Raw genomic sequence first — 25355 nt, 5'->3', positions numbered from 1 at the left:
GGTAAAGAGGTCATTTGCCATAGTAAAATGGTCAGGGCGTGGCAGGGCGTTGTTTTGTGTGGGTTTTGGGTTTTTCTGTTTCTATGTGGGAGTGTTCTAGTTTTCTATTTCTATGCGTTGTTTTTCCATGTTTTTGCCGGGTATGGTTTCCAATCAGAGGCAGGTGTCTTTCGTTGTCTCTGATTGGAAACCATACTTAGGCAGCCTGTTTTTCCTTTGGGGTTTTGTGGGTAGTTGTTTCCGTTTAGTCTGAGTGTACCTGACGTTTGTTGTTTTTTTTGTTGTTGAGGTGTATTCATTAATGAAAAAGAATGAGCACTTTACACGCCGCGCCTTGGTCTCCTTTCAACGACCCCTGTGACACATATTGCTGAGATAAATCAATTTAAATGAATGATGAGAGGAAGAACTTAATAAGTGAACATGGTGGCGAAGCAGGAAGATTGGAATGTGAGTTCAAATCCCAGGTGAGGACATGTTAAATATGAATGACTGTATAAATAAACATACACAATAAAAAAAGAATTTATGTCAACATGTGTCAAATATGTAAGTAGAAAACCTTGGATGTTAAAAGCACTGTTTGTGTGTATAACCAGTCATTTTTAGACAAGATGCTCAGTTTCTAGTTGAATGAATGAATGTGAGACAAGTTGAGCAAACACATCATTTCACATTTACTGAATTTTTTTTCCTACGTTTTTTCTCAACTTGGAGATAGAATTATTTTATTTATTATAATATATATTTATTCATTATTTATTTATTTGTTCAGGTAACACTTGGACCTAAAAATTGAGTAAACAAAAAAAAGAAGGCTGTGGAAACAGTTACTTAATAATAATTAGTTGAAACAATTAGATTTGTTTAGGGAAATTAGGTTTTCTTTTAAAATCGTATCATTGTGGGTTCCCAAGTGGCGCAGCGATCTATGACACTGCATCTCAGTGCTAGAGGCGTCACTGCAGGCACCCTGGTTTGAATCCAGGCTGTATCACATCCAGCCGTGATTGGGAGTCCCATAAGGCGGCGCACAATTGTCCCGGGTTTGGCTCTCGGGATAGGCCGTCATTGTAAACAAGAACTTGTTGTTAAATAAAAAAATAAAGCCCTAGGCATCTCAGAAAAAAATAAATAAATAACATTTCTGAAAATGTTGTCCCAACCATATCACATATGTGTGTTTACTGTTTGGGGTTTTTAAAACGCCCACGGTTACAGGGGACGGAGAGAGATGATTCACCGGTAACAACAATGAAAAAGCCAAAGGGGGGGGAAAAGAGGGATAAAGTGAAAATGATTTTTAACAGATGAGAGGCGCTGCTTGACAACCACATGAACCACTTCCTGTCAACAACACACACACGGTATCGCACACACGCACACACACACACACACACACACGGTATCGCACACACACACACACGGATACTTTTTCGAGCACCGGTCCATAATACAATTCTTCACACGCAGCACCTCCGATTACCCAGGACCCCCCAGGGGGCTTAACACAAACAAACAGACAGACAAACAAGTAAACAAACCAACAAAGTGACAAGAGGGGAGAGGAGAGGAGAGGAGAAGAGAGAGGAGGAGTGACAGAAAAATATGATGCCTTCATCACAGAGCTTTAGGGAGCCCAGGAACAGAACTACGTATAGAATGGTGTGATTAGTCTTCATCACAGGGCTTTAGGGAGCCCAGGAACAGAACTACGTATAGAATGGTGTGATTAGTCTTCATCACAGGGCTTTAGGGAGCCCAGGAACAGGAACAGAGATACGTATAGGAAAGGTCAATGATAACATCGTACATCATTGGTAACATGTTATAGGCAGATTCAGTCATCTTCACAGTGTTAAATGTTAAATGCACAGAAAAATGGTGCCGACAGAGATGGTCGCCTCGCTTCGCGTTCTTGGTAAACTATGCAGTATTTCTTTTTTTTTAATGTATTATTTCTTACACTGTTACCCCAGGAAATCTTAAGTCTTATTACATACAGCCGGGAGGAACTATTGGATATAAGAGCAACGTCAACATTACGACCAGGAATACGACTTTCCCGAAGCGAATCCTCTGTTTGGCCCACCACCCAGGACAATGGATCAAATCCCAGTAGCCGACCCAAAACAACGACGCCGCAGAAGGGGCAGACGGAGCGGCCTCCTTTTCAGGCTCCGTAGACGGGCACATCACCCACCGCTCCAGAGTAAACTACTCGCCAATGTCCAGTCTCTTGACAACAAGGTAGAGGAAAATCGAGCAAGGATTCCCTTCCAGAGAGACATCAGAGATTGTAACATTCTCTGTTTCACGGAAACATGACTCTCTCGGGATATGTTGTCGTAATCGGTTCAGCCACTCCATGCATCGCACCGACAGAGATAAACACCTCTATGGGAAGAGGAAGGGCGGGGGGTGTGTACTTCATGATTAACGACTCATGATGTAATCATAACAATATACAGGAACTCAAGTCCTTCTGCTCACCCGACCTAGAATTCCTTACAATCAAATGCCGGCCATTTTACGTACCAAGAGAATTCTCGTCAATTATAGTCACAGCCGTGTACATTTCCCCCTCAAGCAGACACCAAGACGTCCCTCAAAGAACTTCACTGGAGTCTATGTAAACTGGAAACTATATATCCTGAGGTTGCATTTAATGTAGCTGGGGGATTTTAACAAATCAAATTTGAAAACAAGGCTACCTAAATTCTACCAGCATATTGATTGCACTACCCGCAAGGGTAATACTCTCGACCACTGCTACTCTAACTTCCGCGATGCATACAAAGCCCTCCCCTTGGCAAATCCGACCACGATGCATACAAAGCCCTCCCCCGCCCTCACTTTGGCAAATCCAACCATGACGCCATCTTGCTCATTCGGTCTTATTGGCAGAAACTCAAAAAGGATGTACCAGTGGTGACGAGAACCATTCAACACTGGACTGACCAGTTGGAAGCCACACATGTTTTGATCACGACTCGTTGAGTGAGTTTATAAAGAAGTGTATAGGAGATGTTGTACCCACTGTGACTATTAAAACCTACCCTAACCGGAAACCGTGGATGGATGGCGGCATTCAGGCAAAACTGAAAGCACGTCCAACCACATTTAATCATGGAAAGAGGTCTGAAAATATGGCTGAATATAAAAAGTGTAGTTATTCCCTCCGCGAGGCAATCAAACAAGCGAAATGCCGGTACAGGGACAAAGTGGAGTCGCAATTCAACAGTTCAGATACGAGACGTATGTGGCAAGGTCTACAGGAAATCACGGACTACAAAAACAAAACCAGCCACATCACGGATACCGACGTCATGCTTCCAGACAAACTAAACACCTTCTTTAACCACTTTGAGGATAATACAGTGCAACCGTCGTGGCTTGCTAACAATGACTGCGTCACCCCCCTCTCAGTGGCTGACGTGAGTAAAACATTTAAACTTGTTAACCCTCGCAAGGCTGCTGGCTCGGACGGCATCCCTAGCCGTGTCCTCAGAGCACGCGCAGACAAGCTGGCTGGTGTGTTTACAGACATATTCAAATCTCTCCCTATCCCAGCCCGTTGTCCCCACATGTTTCAAGATGGCTACCATTGTTCTTGTACCCAGGAAGACAAAGATAACTGAACTAAATGACTACCGCCCCGTAGCACTCACTTCTGTCATCATGAAGTGCTTTGAGAGACTAGTCAAGGATCATATCACCGCCACATTACTGTCCACCCTAGACCCACTTCAGTTTGCATACCACCACAACAGGTCCACAGACAATGCAATCACCATCACACTGCCCTATCCCATCTGGACAAAAGGAATACTTATGTAAGAATGCTGTTCATCGATTACAGCTAAGCATTCAACACCATAGTACCCTCCAAGCTCATCATCAAGCTGGAGGCCCCGGGTCTCAACCCTGCCCTGTGCAACTGGATCCTGGACTTTCTGACGGGCCGCCCCCAGGTGGTGAAGTTAGGAAACAACATCTCCACTTCGCTGATCCTGGGGCCCCACAAGTTGCGTGCTCAGCCCCCTCCTGGACTCTCTGTTCACCCATGACTGCGTGGCCACGCACGCTTCCAACTCAATCATCAAGTTTGCAGACGACACAACAGTAGTGGGCTTGATTACCAACAACGACGAGACGGCCTACAGGGAGGAGGTGAGGGCACTCGGGGTGCGGTGTCAGGAAAACAACCCCTCACTCAACGCCAACAAAACAAAGGAGATGATCGTGGACTTCAGGAAACAGCAGAGGGAGCAGCCCCCTATCCACATTGACGGGACAGCAGTGGAGAGGGTGGAAAGTTCCTCGGCGTACACATTACGGACCAACTGAAATGGTCCACCCACACAGACAGTGTGGTGAAGAAGGCGCAACAGCACCTCTTCAACCTCAGGAGGCTGAAGAAATTTGGCTCGTCACCCAAAACCCTGACAAGCTTTTACAGAGCCACAATCAAGAGCATCCTGTCGGCTGTATCACCGCCTGGTACGGAAACTGCACCGCCCTCAACCGCAAGGCTCTCCAGAGGGTAGTGAGGTCTGCACAACGCATCACCGGGGGCAAACTACCTGCCCTCCAGGACACCTACACCACCCGATGTCACAGGAAGGCCAAAAAGATAATCAAGGACAACAACCAACCGAGACACTGTCTGTTCACACCGCTATCATCCAGAAGGCGAGGTCAGTACAGGTGCATCAAAGCTGGGACCGAGAGACTGAAAAACAGCTTCTATCTCAAGGCCATCAGACTGTTAAACAGAAATCACTAACTCAGAGAGGCTGCTGCCTACGCTGAGACCCAATCACTGGCCACTTTAATAAATTAATCACTAGTCACTTCATACAATGCCACTTTATATAATGTTTACATATCTTACATTACAAATATCGCATGTATATACTGTATTTTATACATCTACTGCATCTTGCCTATGCCGCTCGGCCATCGCTCATCCATATATATATATGTACATATTCTCATTCACCCCTTTAGATTGGTATTAGGTAGTTGTTGGGGAATTGTTAGATTACATGTTAGATATTACTGCACTGTCGGAACTAGAAGCACAAGCACTTCGCTACACTCACATTAACATCTGCTGACCATGTGACTGTGACCAATAACATTTGATTTGTTCTATCCTGTAGTGTTGTTGTGACTGTTATGAGTCTGGGTCTGTTTTCACAGTGATATTGCTGCACTGGCATCTTGACATCCAGGTCGTCATTACACTGGCATCTTGACATCCAGGTCGCCGTTACCGTGGCATCTTGACATCCAGGTCGTCATTACACTGGCATCTTGACATCCAGGTCGCCGTTACCGTGGCATCTTGACATCCAGGTCGCCGTTACCGTGGCATCTTGACATCCAGGTCGCCATTACACGTGGCATCTTGACATCCAGGTCGTCATCCAGGTCGCCATTACACTGGCATCTTGACATCCAGGTCGCCATTGCAAACAAACGTCTCTTAACCCCCATTATGAATAAAAGTTGAATAAAAATAAGGGATGTCTGGAACGATGTGCGCTGAGAGTCGGGAAGCAAGTTCAGGGAGTGTGTTTTAATAAATAAACGTAACGTAATACAAAACAAGAAGCCACGAACAGACATGACACCAGACCAGAAACAATGACGCCTGGGGAAGGAACCAAAGGGAGTGACATCTATAGGGAAGGTAATCAGGGAAGTGATGGAGTCCAGGTGAGTCTGATGACACGAAGGTTCACGTAACGATGGTGACAGGTGACAGGTGACAGGTGAGCGCCATAACGAGCAGCCTGGTGACCGAGACGCCAGAAAATGTCATTAAAACATTTAATCCCGTTAACGTGCAGTATTTGCTGCGATTAATCGCAAATTCCCGAATTTTCTCAAATTGAGCTGTAAATTAAGATTTTTCATACAAATAAATATTACAAAAATATTTTGCCATCTTGATTTTGTCTAAAGTAATGTTAGCAACACTTGGTAAATTGAGAAAGTAGATTTGTATTTAACCTCAATGTCAATATGTTTTTACATGGCATTGTAGATTGTATCTGTATAGATGATGTATAGATAAGTAGTTTTCAACCAGAGCGCCTTGAGGAACTCTGAAGGTGGGCCGAAAAACTTCTCCTAATCTTGCTCATTTTATAAACGTGACCTGTGGAATGAACGTGGGATGTTGACTTGGGAGACCCTGTGGCACTCAGATAAAACATTAAATATAATTCCATCTGTACGGTTGATTCAAGGCGCTACGGTTACATCCATCTGTACGGTGGTTTCGAGACGCTACGGTTACATCCATCTGTACGGTGGTTTCGAGGCGCTACGGTTACATCCATCTGTACGGTTGTTTCGAGGCGCTACGGTTACATTTGTATCATTTAAGGGGCGCGCATCACGAGCAAAGTCATTTTGTATAATTTGACTTGTCCTGTGAGAGCCATCAGCAGGCCAAGTCTGATGAGGATTAGCAGAACCACAGCCAAACAAACAGAGTGGCTTTGTGTCTGTGGTTGCACCTTTACAATGCAGAAAACTGCTCGTCTCTACACCTTTCCATTCGCAAGTAAGACCTACTGTATTCACAAGTAAGACCTACTGTATTCACAAGTAAGACCTACTGTATTCGCAAGTAAAACGCAAGTAAGACCTACTATATTCACAAGTAAGACAAACTGTATTCGCAAGTAAGACAAACTGTATTCACAAGTAAGACCTACTGTATTCACAAGTAAGACCTACTGTATTCACAAGTAAGACAAACTGTATTCGCAAGTAAGACAAACTGTATTCGCAAGTAAGACAAACTGTATTCACAAGTAAGACCTACTGTATTCACAAGTAAGACCTACAGTATTCACAAGTAAGACCTACTGTATTCACAAGTAAAACCTACTGTATTCGCAAGTAAAACGCAAGTAAGACCTACTGTATTCACAAGTAAAACCTACTGTATTCACAAGTAAAACCTACTGTATTCACAAGTAAGACAAACTGTATTCACAAGTAAAACCTACTGTATTCGCAAGTAAGACAAACTGTTTTTAGATGGAATTAATTGTTATGTAAATGTCTTGTGTTACGTCTTGATTGATTTTATTTGTTTTAATTTAGTTTATTTAGTAAATATTTTCTTAACTCTATTTCTTGAACTGTAAGTGTGTACCTGTTGTATTCGGCGCATGTGACAAATAAAGTTTGGTTACTATTTTACCAGAGCTATCGGAGTAATTCTTTCTATCAGAGATTTGTGGGACGCTCTTAAAGGGGTACACACAAACTAACCATCATGAGAAAGGAATGATGAAAACAGTTTAAATAAATCGTATTTAATCTCTGACAAATCTTGGACACATAAAATGGATCATTTACAGTACGGCTCATATGAGATGGAAGTCATTTCCACTAAATAAGCGATTAAGGAAAGTTTAGGTGTGCCACAGAAATGTTTACCCCATCAACGTGCACCACAGGTAAAACAGGATGGGAACCACTGGTATAGACAGTGTATTTTGGACGTTTTCGGCGTAGACGGTGTATTTTGGACATTCTCGGTGTATTTTGGACATTCTCGGTGTATTTTGGACATTCTCGGTGTAGACGGTGTATTTTGTATCTTCTCTGTGTATTTTCAATGCTTTCAGACAATGTGATTAATCGCTGGAGAAAGAAAAAAAAAATTATCCCACTAAAATTACAAAAAGTTGAACTTGAGTTCAACTGAATAAACTGCCACATTCCTAATAAAAATCTATGTAGTTCAGTGCCTTGAGGATGAGTTGTTTGAGGAACTACTAGACGTAGTAGTTAGGGATGTAGTATGTAGTATGTAAAACATTCATGTTACCTTGAGGATGAGTTGTTTGAGGAACAGCAGCATGAAGGCTCTTAGAGAGACGATTTCCTTCTGGGACGGCCTCGGTCCATCTCCACAGACAACATTCAAAAACTCACGTTAATAAAACATCCATGGAATTGTTAAAACATTGAATATTAACATTCAATTAATAACAATGTTAGAAAAAACGGTAATACAACATTTTTAAAACATTCAGTCATTCCATCAACACACAGAAAACATAAACGCAACGTTTAATTCAGGTCCAAACAGGCTCCAGGGAAGAACACAGGTACACATATCTGTGTGACATACAGTATGGTTCTGATGTGGATGGACGCTACCCACTACCAACATTGTATTATAGTACCCTATCTGTTCTGAACACTACCAACACTGTATTATAGTACCCTATCTGTTCTGAACACTTGTATTATAGTACCCTATCTGTTCTGAACACTGTATTATAGTACCCTATCTGTTCTGAACACTACCAACACTGTATTATAGTACCCTATCTGTTCTGAACACTACCAACACTGTATTATAGTACCCTATCTGTTCTGAACACTGTATTATAGTACCCTATCTGTTCTCAACACTGTATTATAGTAACCTATCTGTTCTGAACACTGTATTATAGTACCCTATCTGTTCTCAACACTGTATTATAGTACCCTATCTGTTCTGAACATTGTATTATAGTACCCTATCTGTTCTCAACACTGTATTATAGTACCCTATCTGTTCTGAACACTGCCAACACTGTATTATAGTACCCTATCTGTTCTGAACACTACCAACACTGTATTATAGTACCCTATCTGTTCTCAACACTGTATTATAGTACCCTATCTGTTCTGAACACTACCAACACTGTATTATAGTAACCTATCTGTTCTGAACACTGTATTATAGTACCCTATCTGTTCTGAACACTGTATTATAGTACCCTATCTGTTCTGAACACTGTATTATAGTACCCTATCTGTTCTGAACACTGTATTATAGTACCCTATCTGTTCTGAACACTGTATTATAGTACCCTATCTGTTCTGAACACTGTATTATAGTACCCTATCTGTTCTGAACACTGTATTATAGTAACCTATCTGTTCTGAACACTACCAACACTGTATTATAGTAACCTATCTGTTCTGAACACTGTATTATAGTACCCTATCTGTTCTCAACACTGTATTATAGTAACCTATCTGTTCTGAACACTGTATTATAGTACCCTATCTGTTCTGAACACTAAATTATAGTACCCTATCTGTTCTGAACACTGTATTATAGTAACCTATCTGTTCTGAACACTGTATTATAGTACCCTATCTGTTCTGAACACTACCAACACTGTATTATAGTACCCTATCTGTTCTGAACACTAAATTATAGTACCCTATCTGTTCTGAACACTGTATTATAGTACCCTATCTGTTCTGAACACTGTATTATAGTACCCTATCTGTTCTCAACACTGTATTATAGTAACCTATCTGTTCTGAACACTACCAACACTGTATTATAGTAACCTATCTGTTCTGAACACTACCAACACTGTATTATAGTACCCTATCTGTTCTGAACACTGTATTATAGTACCCTATCTGTTCTGAACACTGTATTATAGTACCCTATCTGTTCTGAACACTGTATTATAGTACCCTATCTGTTCTCAAAACTGTATTATAGTAACCTATCTGTTCTGAACACTACCCATTGCTACTTACGCGTGTGTGCGTGTGTGTGTGTGTGTGCGTGCGTGCGTGCGTGCGTGCGTGCGTGCGTGCGCGTACCCAGTCCTTTCGGTGTGATGCCGCTGTTCTCCAGTGGGTTGCTGGCCCAGTAGTAATACTTCAGCGTGTACATCAGCTGTAGCACGGTACCAACACGACGGATGGTGCTGTAGATGGTCGACGTCCCGATGAACTCCGCAGACAGGTAGGTGTACAGGGACAACTGGACCTGGAGGGAGACACACGTAAACACACACACACACACAGGAAGGGAAAAAGAGGGAGAGAGAGAGAGAGAAAGATAAAGACACACAGCAACTTTCAATTGAAGGTGTTTGGAGACAGTGCAAGTGAAATACCTCCTCTATTTTCCTCTACCCTCCTCTCCTCTCATGTCCTCTATCCTCCTCTCCTGTCTTGTCCTCTAGCCTCCTCTCCTCTCCTGTCCTCTACCCTCCTCTCCTGTCTTGTCCTCTAGCCTCCTCTCCTCTCCTGTCCTCTACCCTCCTCTCCTGTCCTCTCCTCTCCTGTCCTCTCCTCTCCTGTCCTCTACCCTCCTCTCCTGTCCTCTACCCTCCTCTCCTGTCCTCTACCCTCCTCTCCTCTCCTGTCCTCTACCCTCCTCTCCTGTCCTCTCCTGTCCTCTACCCTCCTCTCCTCTCCTGTCCTCTACCCTCCTCTCCTGTCCTCTACCCTCCTCTCCTGTCCTCTCCTCTCCTGTCCTGTCCTCTACCCTCCTGTCCTCTCCTCTCCTGTCCTCTACCCTCCTCTCCTGTCCTCTCCTCTCCTCTCCTGTCCTCTACCCTCCTCTCCTGTCCTCTACCCTCCTCTCCTGTCCTCTACCCTCCTCTCCTGTCCTCTCCTCTCCTGTCCTCTACCCTCCTCTCCTGTCCTCTCCTCTCCTCTACCCTCCTCTCCTCTCCTGTCCTCTCCTCTCCTCTACCCTCCTGTCCTCTCCTGTCCTCTCCTGTCCTCTACCCTCCTCTCCTGTCCTCTCCTCTCCTGTCCTCTACCCTCCTCTCCTGTCCTCTCCTCTCCTGTCCTCTACCCTCCTCTCCTCTCCTGTCCTGTCCTCTACCCTCCTCTCCTCTCCTCTCCTGTCCTCTACCCTCCTCTCCTGTCCTCTACCCTCCTCTCCTGTCCTCTCCTCTCCTGTCCTCTCCTCTCCTGTCCTGTCCTCTACCCTCCTCTCCTCTCCTCTCCTGTCCTCTACCCTCCTCTCCTGTCCTCTACCCTCCTCTCCTCTCCTCTCCTCTCCTCTCCTGTCCTCTACCCTCCTCTCCTGTCCTCTCCTCTCCTGTCCTCTCCTCTCCTCTCCTCTCCTCTCCTCTCCTCTCCTCTCCTGTCCTCTACCCTCCTCTCCTGTCCTCTCCTCTCCTGTCCTCTCCTCTCCTGTCCTCTACCCTCCTCTCCTGTCCTCTACCCTCCTCTCCTGTCCTCTACCCTCCTCTCCTGTCCTCTACCCTCCTCTCCTGTCCTCTACCCTCCTCTCCTGCCCTCTACCCTGCTCTCCTGTCCTTTCCTCTCCTCTCCTGTCCTCTCCTCTCCTCTCCTGCCCTCTCCTCTCCTGTCCTCTACCCTCCTCTCCTGTCCTCTCCTCTCCTGTCCTCTCCTCTCCTGTCCTCTCCTCTCCTGTCCTCTCCTCTCCTCTCCTGTCCTCTCCTCTCCTGTCCTCTACCCTCCTCTCCTGTCCTCTCCTCTCCTGTCCTCTACCCTCCTCTCCTGTCCTCTACCCTCCTCTCCTGTCCTCTCCTCTCCTCTCCTGCCCTCTCCTCTCCTCTCCTGTCCTCTACCCTCCTCTCCTCTCCTCTCCTCTCCTGTCCTCTCCTCTCCTCTCCTGCCCTCTCCTCTCCTCTCCTGTCCTCTCCTCTCCTCTCCTGTCCTCTACCCTCCTCTCCTCTCCTCTCCTGTCCTCTACCCTCCTCTCCTGTCCTCTACCCTCCTCTCCTGTCCTCTCCTCTCCTGTCCTCTACCATCCTCTCCTCTCCTGTCCTCTACCCTCCTCTCCTGTCCTCTACCCTCCTCTCCTGTCCTCTCCTCTCCTCTCCTCTCCTGCCCTCTCCTCTCCTCTCCTGTCCTCTCCTCTCCTGTCCTCTACCCTCCTCTCCTGTCCTCTACCCTCCTCTCCTGTCCTCTCCTCTCCTCTCCTGCCCTCTCCTCTCCTCTCCTGTCCTCTACCCTCCTCTCCTGTCTTCTCCTCTCCTCTCCTGTCCTCTCCTCTCCTCTCCTCTCCTCTCCTCTCCTGTCCTCTACCCTCCTCTCCTGTCCTCTACCCTCCTCTCCTGTCCTCTCCTCTCCTCTCCTGTCCTCTACCCTCCTCTCCTCTCCTGTCCTCTACCCTCCTCTCCTGTCCTCTACCCTCCTCTCCTGTCCTCTACCCTCCTCTCCTGTCCTCTACCCTCCCTCCTGTCCTCTCCTGTCCTCTCCTCTCCCTCTCCTCTCCTCTCCTCTCCTCTCCTGTCCTCTACCCTCCTCTCCTGTCCTCTACCCTCCTCTCCTGTCCTCTACCCTCCTCTCCTGTCCTCTACCCTCCTCTCCTGTCCTCTACCCTCCTCTCCTGTCTTCTCCTCTCCTCTCCTGTCCTCTCCTCTCCTCTCCTGTCCTCTACCCTCCTCTCCTCTCCTCTCCTGTCCTCTACCCTCCTCTCCTGTCCTCTACCCTCCTCTCCTGTCCTCTCCTCTCCTGTCCTCTCCTCTCCTCTACCCTCCTCTCCTGTCCTCTACCCTCCTCTCCTGTCCTCTACCCTCCTCTCCTGTCCTCTACCCTCCTCTCCTGTCTTCTCCTCTCCTCTCCTGTCCTCTCCTCTCCTCTCCTGTCCTCTACCCTCCTCTCCTCTCCTCTCCTGTCCTCTACCCTCCTCTCCTGTCCTCTACCCTCCTCTCCTGTCCTCTACCCTCCTCTCCTGTCCTCTACCCTCCTCTCCTGTCCTCTACCCTCCTCTCCTGTCCTCTACCCTCCTCTCCTGCCCTCTCCTCTCCTCTCCTGTCCTCTACCCTCCTCTCCTGTCCTCTACCCTCCTCTCCTGTCCTCTACCCTCCTCTCCTGTCCTCTCCTCTCCTCTCCTGCCCTCTCCTCTCCTCTCCTGTCCTCTACCCTCCTCTCCTGTCCTCTACCCTCCTCTCCTGTCCTCTACCCTCCTCTCCTGCCCTCTCCTCTCCTGTCTTCTCCTCTCCTCTCCTGTCCTCTCCTCTCCTGCCCTCTCCTCTCCTCTCCTCTCCTGTCCTCTACCCTCCTCTCCTGTCCTCTACCCTCCTCTCCTGTCCTCTACCCTCCTCTCCTGTCCTCTACCCTCCTCTCCTGTCCTCTACCCTCCTCTCATGTCTTCAGGATTGAGGGAAAGATGAACGGTGCAAAGTACAGAGAGATCCTTGATGAAAACCTGCTCCAGAGCACTCAGGACCTCAGACTGGGGTGAAGGTTCACCTTCCAACAGGACAATGACCTTAAGCACACAGCCAAGACAACGCAGGAGTGGCTTCAGGACTAGTCTCTGAATGTCCTTGAGTGCCCCAGCCAGAGCCCGGACTTGAACCCGATCTGACATCTCTGGAGAGACCTGAAAATAGCTATGCAGCGACGCTCCCCATCCAACCTGACAGAGCTTGAGAGGATCCGCAGAGAAGAATGGGAGAAACTCCCCAAATATAGGTGTGCCAAGCTTGTAGCGTCATACCCAAGAAGACTGGAGGCTGTAATCACTGCCAAAGGTGCTTCAACAAAGTACTGAGTAAATGGTCTGAATACTTATGTAAATGTAATATTTCAGTTTTTTGTTTTTAATACATTTGCTAAAATATATAAAAATCTGTTTTTGTTTTGTCATTATGGGGTATTGTGATGTCATTGTGGGGTATTGTGATGTCATTATGGGGTACTGTGATGTCATTATGGGGTACTGTGATGTCATTATGGGGTATTATGGGGTATTGTGATGTCATTATGGGGTATTGTGTGTAGATTGATGATGGAAAACAACTACTTAATACATTTTAGAATAAGGCTGTAACGTAACAAAATGTGTGTTAAAAGTGAAGGTTTGCATCGTGCCATCAACTCAGCTAAATTCCACCTTTCCGAATAGTCATTTCTTAAGATATTTACAAGTGAGCATCTTTGTCCGTGACATGACCTCTCAACTCTTCCTGTGGACCCTCCCACTGATGCATTAACCCTAGGATAGGGGGCGCCACAGCGCATTTTGGAAAAAATTAGTGCCCATTTTCAACGGCCTACTAATCAGACTCAGAAGCTAGGATATGCATATAATTTAATACCTGTGGATAGAAAACACCCTAAAGTTTCTAAAACTGTTTGAATGGTGTCTGTGAGTATAACAGAACTCATATGGCAGTCAAAACCCCGAGACCGATTGAAACAGGAAGTGGAATTCTGAATTGTGGACTCAACTTCACGTCGTTGCCTATTATTCACACCGTGAACTATGGCTATTTGAGCACTTCCTATTGCTTCCACAAGATGTCGCCAGTCTTTACAAAGTGTTTTGAGCCTTCTACTGTCGAAACTCAGTCAATGAGACGCGTTGGAAATTGGTCACAGGGGGAGGGCCATCACCATTATGACGCCGGCGGCCCTGTCTACCCCCACCTTTGGAAACGTTTTGAAACACATTGAAATCGTCCCCCTCGAATCTTATTGGCTCTCTTGTTGAAACAGGCCCTGAAAATGTATGTTATACAACGTTTGACATGTTTGAACGAACCTAAATGGGAAAAAATAGCTTTTTCCCGACACGGCTGTCCCGCGGCCGGCAGAGCTTTTGGATACTGCTTTGAGATGCGCTAACAACAGCATGCTAATGGAACATAAAGGATGGACTTTTTCGACCGAAAATACATCTGTTGTGGTCCTGGGATTCCTGGAAGTGCTTTCTGATGAAGACAACTAAAGGTAAGGGATTATTGACAATATTATACAACATTAGATGTGATCTGCGATTGTTCCAAGATGGCGCCGAGCTGTATTTACTAGGTCATTTTCTGAGTATCGCATCCCCTTTTATCGCTAAGTGTGATTACCCAGTAAAGTTATTTTTAAATCTGGTATGACAGGTGCTTTCAAGAGATATTCATCTATAAATCTTAGAATGACAATATTACATTTTAAACATGTTTTCGAATAGTAATTCAGTAAAATGTAGCACTGTTTCATCGGATGCTTTTGACGGGAAAATAGTTAGTCAATGTCAGACGCCGATGTAAAATGCTGTTTTCATATATAAATATGAACTTTATTGAACAAAAGAATGCATGCATTGTGTAACATGATGTCCTAGGTGTGTCATCTGATGAAGTTTGTCAAAGGTTAGTGCTGCATTTAGCTGTTTTTTGGTTATTTGTGATGCAAGTGGTTGGTCGGAAAATGGCTACGTTGCTGCTTTTTACGATGGACTCCTCTAACATAATCTAATGATTTGCTTTTCCTGTAAAACGTTTTTGAAATCGGACGACGTGGGTCGATTCAGGAGAGGTGTATCTATAAAACGAAAAAAAAAAATGGCGATATGATTTTTCGCTGGATTTTGATCCCGCTAACGGGATGAGACGCTGAAGAGGTTTTAATCAATTCCCCAGTCTTCCCGTGGACCTGATGCATTAATCAATTCCCCAGTCTTCCCGTGGGCCTGATGCATTAATCAATTCCCCAGTCTTCCCGTAGGCCTGATGCATTAATCAATTCCCCAGTCTTCCCGTGGGCCTGATGCATTAATCAATTCCCCAGTCTTCCCGTGGACCTGATGCATGAATCACACCATCCTCCCAACTGTAAAAGGTTTTTATTTCTTATAGCTATGATCATAATTGACTCTCTTCACAATCCTTCATTCACAAGTTATTAAAACTTTTATGGGAACAGGATCTAGGTGATGAGTTGACTGACGACACATGAAGATATTCTGTAACCTTGTCCCCTCCTCTTCTATTTGCTCCAAACATGGTTTGATCCAATGCAAAATCCTAAACATGGTTTGATCCAATGCAAAATCCTAAACATGGTTTGATCCAATGCAAAATCCTAAACATGGTTTGATCCAATGCAAAATCCTAAACCGCTCTCACTGGACTAAACTCAGGATCTCTCTAATAATCTATCCTGATGTCCATCCTGTATTGTGACAGGTGCTCCAAGCTCCTGCTTCATTAATAATTATGTTTTGGTTCTGCTCTTCTCTACATAACTATTGGTCTGCCATCTGTAATACCATATCTAATGTATTCATTTTACCACCTCAGGCACAACTAGCCTCCTCTGAGAAGTTTGCACAAACAACATCTAAGTTCAGACATTTAAAAACATTTTTATTCCTCGCTCATTCTCAACCACCGTCTCTCTCTCTCTCTCTCTCTCTCTCTCTCTCTCTCTCTCTCTCTCTCTCTCTCTCTCTCTCTCTCTCTCTCTCTCTCTCTCTCTCACTCTCTCACTCTCTCACTCTCACACACTCACACACACACACACACACACACACACACACACACAACTTTCTCCCACTCCCACATCCTTAGCCCCCTCACACACACTGTCACTATTCAGCTCTGAGCTTACCATCCAGGGTGATTAGAAATAGCATTAACGAGATGGCTCTCTTTAACGAGGTGTCCCTAACAAAGTGGTAGTGGAATATACTGAACTGGCACTATACCCACTAGTGCAACAGCTAATTCAGAACTGACATTAGCCAGCTCAAATGAACATCGTTAAGAGCTGAATCCATCCTCTCTCTCTCTCTTCCATCTCCTCTCTCTCTCTCTTCCATCTCCTCTCTCTCTCTCTTCCATCTCCTCTCTCTCTCACTTCCATCTCCTCTCTCTCAACAATCTACTCTCTTCCATCTCCTCTCTCTCTCTCTCCCATCTCCTCTCTCTTTCCCCACTCCACTCTCTCTCCCATCTCCTCTCTTCCACATCCTCTCTCTCTCTCTTCCACATCCTCTCTCTCTCTCTTTTCCATCTCCTCTCTCTCTTTTCCATCTCCTCTCTCTCTCTTCAATCTCCTCTCTCTCTCTTCAATCTCCTCTCTCTCTCTTCCATCTCCTCTCTCTCTCTCTCTTCCATCTCCTCTCTCTCTCTCTTTTCCATCTCCTCTCTCTCTCTCTTTTCCATCTCCTCGCTCTCTCTCTTCCATCTCCTCTCTCTCTCTATCTTTTCCATCTCCTCTCTCTCGCTCTTTTCCATCTCCTCTCTCTCGCTCTTTTCCATCTCCTCTCTCTCTCTCTTTTCCATCTTCTCTCTCTTTCTCTCTCTCTCTCTCTTCCATCTCCTCTCTCTTTACCCACTGCTGTCTCTCTTATCTCCTCTCTCTTTCCCCACTCCACTCTCTCTCTCCCATCTCCTCTCTCTTTCCCCACTCCACTCTCTCTCTCCCATCTCCTCTCTCTTTCCCCACTCCACTCTCTCTCTCCCATCTCTATCTCTCTCCCATCTCTCTCTCTCTCCCATCTCCTCTCTCTTTCCCCACTCCACTCCACTCTCTCTCTCCCATCTCCTCTCTCTTTCCCCACTCCACTCTCTCTCTCCCATCTCTATCTCTCTCCCATCTCTCTCTCTCCCATCTCTCTCTCTCCCATCTCCTCTGTCTTTTCCCACTCCACTCTCTCTCTCCCATCTCCTCTCTCTTTCCCCTCACTCTCTCTTCCATCTCCTCTCTCTTTACCCACTGCTCTCTCTCTTTCCCCTCTCTCGCTCCCTCCCCCCAATGCTTCTCTCTTTTCAGCTGTTCTCTCCTTCTATATTTTCGCTCACTTTCTTCTCTTCTTCTACCATTCTAATTATATACACTTTTTTAAATTCCTTTATTGACTCTCTCACAAAAAATGTTCCTTCCAGTTGCTGTGGGGAATCAGCTACCTCTGGAGCAAGATTATAGGATCTGGACAGAACAATACGGGCCAGGCTGCGCTGGGCTCATATTGGTGGAGGTGTGTGTATCCAGACGGTACAGTTGATCAGGAGACACAGACACACACAGACACTCTCTCTCTCAGTCCCTACCTTGGCGGGTGTGTGTATCCAGATGGCAGCGTTGAAGAGGACGTGGTCACACAGCTGTTTGAGGAGCGGCGCTCCGTGGGTCAACCCATCCAGGTACTTAGCAAAGGACAGGAACTGTTCCAGCACCGCTCTGGTGACGTGGACCCTGGACGACTGTTGGGGGGGGGGGAAGAGAGAGAGAGAGAGAGAGAGAGAGAGAGAGAGAGAGAGAGAGAGAGAGAGAGAGAGAGAGAGAGAGAGAGAGAGAGAGAGAGAGAGAGAGAGAGAGAGAGAGAGAGAGAGAGAGAGAGAGAGAGAGAGAGAGAGAGAGAGAGAGAGAATGAGAATCAATCAGTAACTCAATCAGTCAATCAATCAATAGTATTGTGAGCGAATATTTACCTTCTCCAGCAGGTACCCGATCACCAGGAATCCTTTCCCCCCCAGCATCTGTTCCTGCATAGCCACGGAGCTCTTCAACAGCTCAACAAGGAAAGCCAGCAGGGTGGCACTACAACACAACACAGAAACACACAATTTAACATAGAGAACACACACACACACCCATGCACGCACAATCACATCTGTAAATACATACAGTATGTTATGTAGATGATAGCAAATATTTATTAATTGAATCTGAAGAACCAGTCATGAAGCACCAGTCATAAAACACCAAACATGAAGCACCAATATGTAGGTGGCAGACATCCTAGAGGTTAAGAGTGTTGAGCCACTAACAGAAAGGTTGCTGGTTTGAATCCCTGAGCCAACGAGGTAAAAAATCTGTCTATGTGCCCTTGTTCAACACACTTAACCTTAATTTCTCCTGTAAATCGCTCTGGATAAGAGTGTCTGCGATCAATCCCTGATAAACTGTAGGCTGAGAATGGAGTCATATTAACTAACTCCTCTCTGGTAGTAGAATGGAGTCATATTAACTACCTCCTCTCTGGTAGTAGAATGGAGTCATATTAACTCCTCTCTGGTAGTAGAATGGAGTCATATTCACTAACTCCTCTCTGGTAGTAGAATGGAGTCATATTAACTAACTCCTCTCTGGTAGTAGAATGGAGTCATATTAACTAACTCCTCTCTGGTAGTAGAATGGAGTCATATTAACTAACTCCTCTCTGGTAGTAGAATGGAGTCATATTAACTAACTCCTCTCTGGTAGTAGAATGGAGTCATATTAACTAACTCCTCTCTGAGAGTAGAATGGAGTCATATTAACTAACTCCTCTCTGGTAGTAGAATGGAGTCATATTAACTAACTCCTCTCTGGAAGTAGAATGGAGTCATATTAACTAACTCCTCTCTGGTAGTAGAATGGAGTCATATTAACTAACTCCTCTCTGGTAGTAGAATGGAGTCATATTAACTAACTCCTCTCTGAGAGTAGAATGGAGTCATATTAACTAACTCCTCTCTGGTAGTAGAATGGAGTCATATTAACTCCCCTCTGGTAGTAGAATGGAGTCATATTAACTAACTCCTCTCTGGTAGTAGAATGGAGTCATATTAACTAACTCCTCTCTGGTAGTAGAATGGAGTCATATTAACTAACTCCTCTCTGGAAGTAGAATGGAGTCATATTAACTAACTCCTCTCTGGTAGTAGAATGGAGTCATATTAACTAACTCCTCTCTGGTAGTAGAATGGAGTCATATTAACTCCTCTCTGGTAGTAGAATGGAGTCATATTAACTCCTCTCTGGTAGTAGAATGGAGTCATATTAACTAACTCCTCTCTGATAGTAGAATGGAGTCATATTAACTAACTCCTCTCTGGTAGTAGAATGGAGTCATATTAACTAACTCCTCTCTGGTAGTAGAATGGAGTCATATTAACTAACTCCTCTCTGGTAGTAGAATGGAGTCATATTAACTACCTCCTCTCTGGTAGTAGAATGGAGTCATATTAACTCCTCTCTGGTAGTAGAATGGAGTCATATTAACTAACTCCTCTCTGGTAGTAGAATGGAGTCATATTAACTAACTCCTCTCTGGTAGTAGAATGGAGTCATATTAACTAACTCCTCTCTGGTAGTAGAATGGAGTCATATTAACTAACTCCTCTCTGGTAGTAGAATGGAGTCATATTAACTAACTCCTCTCTGGTAGTAGAATGGAGTCATATTAACTAACTCCTCTCTGGTAGTAGAATGGAGTCATATTAACTAACTCCTCTCTGGTAGTAGAATGGAGTCATATTAACTAACTCCTCTCTGGAAGTAGAATGGAGTCATATTAACTAACTCCTCTCTGGTAGTAGAATGGAGTCATATTAACTAACTCCTCTCTGGTAGTAGAATGGAGTCATATTAACTAACTCCTCTCTGGTAGTAGAATGGAGTCATATTAACTAACTCCTCTCTGGTAGTAGAATGGAGTCATATTAACTAACTCCTCTCTGGTAGTAGAATGGAGTCATATTAACTCCTCTCTGGTAGTAGAATGGAGTCATATTAACTAACTCCTCTCTGGAAGTAGAATGGAGTCATATTAACTAACTCCTCTCTGGTAGTAGAATGGAGTCATATTAACTAACTCCTCTCTGGTAGTAGAATGGAGTCATATTAACTCCTCTCTGGTAGTAGAATGGAGTCATATTAACTAACTCCTCTCTGGTAGTAGAATGGAGTCATATTAACTAACTCCTCTCTGATAGTAGAATGGAGTCATATTAACTAACTCCTCTCTGGTAGTAGAATGGAGTCATATTAACTAACTCCTCTCTGGTAGTAGAATGGAGTCATATTAACTCCTCTCTGGTAGTAGAATGGAGTCATATTAACTAACTCCTCTCTGGAAGTAGAATGGAGTCATATTAACTAACTCCTCTCTGGTAGTAGAATGGAGTCATATTAACTCTCCTCTCTGGTAGTAGAATGGAGTCATATTAACTCCTCTCTGGTAGTAGAATGGAGTCATATTAACTAACTCCTCTCTGGTAGTAGAATGGAGTCATATTAACTAACTCCTCTCTGGTAGTAGAATGGAGTCATATTAACTAACTCCTCTCTGGTAGTAGAATGGAGTCATATTAACTCCTCTCTGGTAGTAGAATGGAGTCATATTAACTAACTCCTCTCTGGTAGTAGAATGGAGTCATATTAACTAACTCCTCTCTGATAGTAGAATGGAGTCATATTAACTAACTCCTCTCTGGTAGTAGAATGGAGTCATATTAACTAACTCCTCTCTGGTAGTAGAATGGAGTCATATTAACTAACTCCTCTCTGGTAGTAGAATGGAGTCATATTATAACTCCTCTCTGGTAGTAGAATGGAGTCATATTAACTCCTCTCTGGTAGTAGAATGGAGTCATATTAACTAACTCCTCTCTGGTAGTAGAATGGAGTCATATTAACTAACTCCTCTCTGGAAGTAGAATGGAGTCATATTAACTAACTCCTCTCTGGTAGTAGAATGGAGTCATATTAACTAACTCCTCTCTGGTAGTAGAATGGAGTCATATTAACTACTCCTCTCTGGTAGTAGAATGGAGTCATATTAACTAACTCCTCTCTGGAAGTAGAATGGAGTCATATTAACTAACTCCTCTCTGGTAGTAGAATGGAGTCATATTAACTAACTCCTCTCTGGTAGTAGAATGGAGTCATATTAACTCCTCTCTGGTAGTAGAATGGAGTCATATTAACTAACTCCTCTCTGGTAGTAGAATGGAGTCATATTAACTAACTCCTCTCTGATAGTAGAATGGAGTCATATTAACTAACTCCTCTCTGGTAGTAGAATGGAGTCATATTAACTAACTCCTCTCTGGTAGTAGAATGGAGTCATATTAACTCCTCTCTGGTAGTAGAATGGAGTCATATTAACTAACTCCTCTCTGGAAGTAGAATGGAGTCATATTAACTAACTCCTCTCTGGTAGTAGAATGGAGTCATATTAACTCCTCTCTGGTAGTAGAATGGAGTCATATTAACTCCTCTCTGGTAGTAGAATGGAGTCATATTAACTAACTCCTCTCTGGAAGTAGAATGGAGTCATATTAACTAACTCCTCTCTGGTAGTAGAATGGAGTCATATTAACTAACTCCTCTCTGGTAGTAGAATGGAGTCATATTAACTCCTCTCTGGTAGTAGAATGGAGTCATATTAACTAACTCCTCTCTGGTAGTAGAATGGAGTCATATTAACTAACTCCTCTCTGATAGTAGAATGGAGTCATATTAACTAACTCCTCTCTGGTAGTAGAATGGAGTCATATTAACTAACTCCTCTCTGGTAGTAGAATGGAGTCATATTAACTAACTCCTCTCTGGTAGTAGAATGGAGTCATATTAACTCCTCTCTGGTAGTAGAATGGAGTCATATTAACTCTTCTCTGGTAGTAGAATGGAGTCATATTAACTAACTCCTCTCTGATAGTAGAATGGAGTCATATTAACTAACTCCTCTCTGGTAGTAGAATGGAGTCATTTAACTAACTCCTCTCTGGTAGTAGAATGGAGTCATATTAACTAACTCCTCTCTGGTAGTAGAATGGAGTCATATTAACTAACTCCTCTCTGGTAGTAGAATGGTAGTAGAGTGTATAGTAACACAGTATATATATAGTTATATATATAGTTATATTATATATATATATATATATATATATATATATATATATTAGAACTAACAGTATATAGTTAGTAGTACTGTAACATACAGTATATAGTTATAGTAGTACTGTAACAGTATATAGTTAGTAGTACTGTAACAGTATAGAGTTATAGTAGTACTGTAACAGTATATAGTTAGTAGTACTGTAACAGTATATAGTTAGTAGTACTGTAACATACAGTATATAGTTATAGTAGTACTGTAACAGTATATAGTTATAGTAGAACTAACAGTATAGAGTTATAGTAGTACTGTAACAGTATAGAGTTATAGTAGAACTAACAGTATATCATTATAGTAGTACTGTAACAGTATAGAGTTATAGTAGTACTGTAACAGTATATAGTTAGTAGTACTGTAACAGTATAGAGTTATAGTAGTACTGTAACAGTATATCGTTATAGTAGCACTAACAGTATATCGTTATAGTAGTACTGTAACAGTATATATTTATAGTAGTACTTAACAGTATATAGTTATAGTAGTACTGTAACAGTATATAGTTATAGTAGTACTGTAACAGTATATAGTTATAGTAGTACTGTAACAGTATATAGTTATAGTAGAACTAACAGTATAGAGTTATAGTAGTACTGTAACAGTATATAGTTATAGTAGAACTAACAGTATATAGTTATAGTAGTACTGTAACAGTATATAGTTATATTAGAACTAACAGTACATCGTTATAGTAGTACTGTAACAGTATATAGTTATAGTAGAACTAACAGTATAGAGTTATAGTAGTACTGTAACAGTATATAGTTATAGTAGAACTAACAGTATATCGTTATAGTAGTACTGTAACAGTATATCATTATAGTAGTACTGTAACAGTATATAGTTATAGTAGTACTGTAACAGTATATCGTTATAGTAGTACTGTAACAGTATATAGTTATAGTAGTACTGTAACAGTATATAGTTATAGTAGAACTAACAGTATATCATTATAGTAGTACTGTAACAGTATATCGTTTAGTAGTACTGTAACAGTATATAGTTATAGTAGTACTGTAACAGTATATAGTTATAGTAGAACTAGCAGTATAGAGTTATAGTAGTACTGTAACAGTATATAGTTATATTAGAACTAACAGTACATCGTTATAGTAGTACTGTAACAGTATATCGTTATAGTAGTTGTCATGACTGGCCTGTTCGGGTCAGGTTACCGTGGACCACACTCCTTCAAGAGACATCTCTCACACCCACCAGAGGAGGAGAGACAGAGATATATGGAAGTGGGGGGATTTACGACAACTCACGCCCATTGCAAATCTTAAGGCAGCAGACAAAATCCTTTTGTCTTCTCACTATGGAGGAATGGAATGTAATGATGGGCCTATGGAGAACCTACCTCAGAACAGCAACATGCAATAAATGGACTTTGGGACGATATGTTTCGTCAGTCAAAATGGTAGTAACGACGATAGATGGAATATGAAAAGGAACGTTTTTTTTGTTTGTTTGTTATGTTATTAAAAGTTAAATGACGACATTATAAGGAAAACATTGTAACTTGAAGAGTTTTCACACTATGTACTTGATGTTTGCATACTGTACGTTGTGTGGAAAATATCCAGATCAAAGAGAATGTTCTCTCTCTGTCTCTTTTGAAATCCCTATTTCGTGTAACACGTGGACATATTGTGTTGGTCCGCTAGGGACCTGTTTTATCGTACTAAGTTCTAATCAATAGCCCAGACTGTGTGTTTGTGTATCTTATATTATCATTTTAGCTTGTTAGTAAATAAACAATCAACTCAATTGGTGTGGTACGGAATGATTTAGTGAGACTCGGGTTTGTGCAGATTTCCAGATTATGAGATGTTCAGAATTAGACTGTAGAGGAAATTAATTAATTACCTGATTAATTTAAATCACATTTACATTTTTAGTCATTTAGCAGACGCTCTTATCCAGAGCGACTTACAGTAGTGAATGCATACATTTCTTTTTTTTTTTTTTTTTCCCCGTACTGGTCCCCTGTGGGAATCGAACCCACAACCCTGGTGTTGCAAACCACCATGCTCTACCAACTGAGCCACACGGGACCACATAATTATAAACAGTTAATCATTCGATGAACAGCAGTCGTCACATGAATCAATCCAACGTTACGACATAGTACTGTAACAGTATATAGTAGCGCAGCTCCAGATAGGGTAGTGCATTGCTGAGACATGTAGAGGATTCAGCCCCTCATCTTTATACAGACTTACTAACGGCACATTGGGGGGGCTCGGACTATGGGACACGCAGAGAGAGAGAGACACACATACATGGATAGATAGAGAGAGAGAGAGAGAGAGAGCACACATACATGGATAGATAGAGAGAGAGAGAGAGAGAGAGAGAGAGAGAGAGAGAGAGAGAGAGACACACATACATGGATAAAGAGAGAGAAGGATCTTTCTCTCTTTTGTTCCTCATCCCTCCCTCTCTCCCTCCCTCCCTCCCACCTACTCACCACACGGTGGTGTCCACAGACCTCTCTCTGTCTCCCTCCCTCCCTCCCTCCTACTCACCACACGGTGGTGTCCACAGACCTCTCTCTCTCTCTCTCCCTCCCTCCCTCCCTCCCACCTACTCACCACACGGTGGTGTCCACAGACCTCTCTCTCTCTCCCTCCCTCCCTCCCTCCCTCCTACTCACCAGACGGTGGTGTCCACAGACCTTTCTCTCCCTCTCTCTCCTCCCTCCCTCCCTCCCTCCCTCCCTCCCTCCTACTCACCACACGGTGGTGTCCACAGACCTCTCTCTGTCTCCCTCCCTCCCTCCCTCCTACTCACCAGACGGTGGTATCCACAGACATGCTCTCTGTCTTGTCTCCCTCCCTCCCTCCCTCCTACTCACCAGACGGTGGTATCCACAGAGCTGTCGTTGAGTTGTGTGTAGTCCAGTTGTGAGAAGAGAGGGAAGAGGACCTGAATCCCTCCTATAGAGTGGATGGCACTGTGGATGGAGTGGGTCACTACGGCCTTCACATCCTACAGGAGAGAACACACTGTTAGGACACATACACACACACACACACACACACACACACACACACACACACACACACACACACACACACACACGCACACACACACGCACACACACACGCACACACACACACAAAAACAGGTTTGT

At 43.7% G+C, this 25355-nt stretch overlaps 1 protein-coding gene across 1 annotated transcript in view; it reads right to left on the bottom strand.

Moving 5' to 3' along the window:
* LOC106574788 (neurobeachin) overlaps nt 1-25355 on the bottom strand; it is a 306741-nt gene that overhangs the window by 147546 nt on the left and 133840 nt on the right. Inside the window, exons 12-16 of the mRNA XM_045717441.1 lie at nt 25077-25210; nt 17985-18093; nt 17604-17756; nt 9658-9826; nt 7865-7944 (exon numbers count right to left, since the gene is read on the bottom strand). Of these exons, the coding sequence (XP_045573397.1) occupies nt 7865-7944; nt 9658-9826; nt 17604-17756; nt 17985-18093; nt 25077-25210 (645 nt within the window). The remainder of the gene's footprint in view (nt 1-7864; nt 7945-9657; nt 9827-17603; nt 17757-17984; nt 18094-25076; nt 25211-25355) is intronic.

Source organism: Salmo salar, chromosome ssa04 (assembly GCF_905237065.1).
Source record: "Salmo salar chromosome ssa04, Ssal_v3.1, whole genome shotgun sequence".
Classification (NCBI taxonomy): domain Eukaryota; kingdom Metazoa; phylum Chordata; class Actinopteri; order Salmoniformes; family Salmonidae; genus Salmo; species Salmo salar.
Note: the sequence above shows the minus strand (reverse complement) of the source record. Positions and strands in the feature narration are given on the sequence as shown.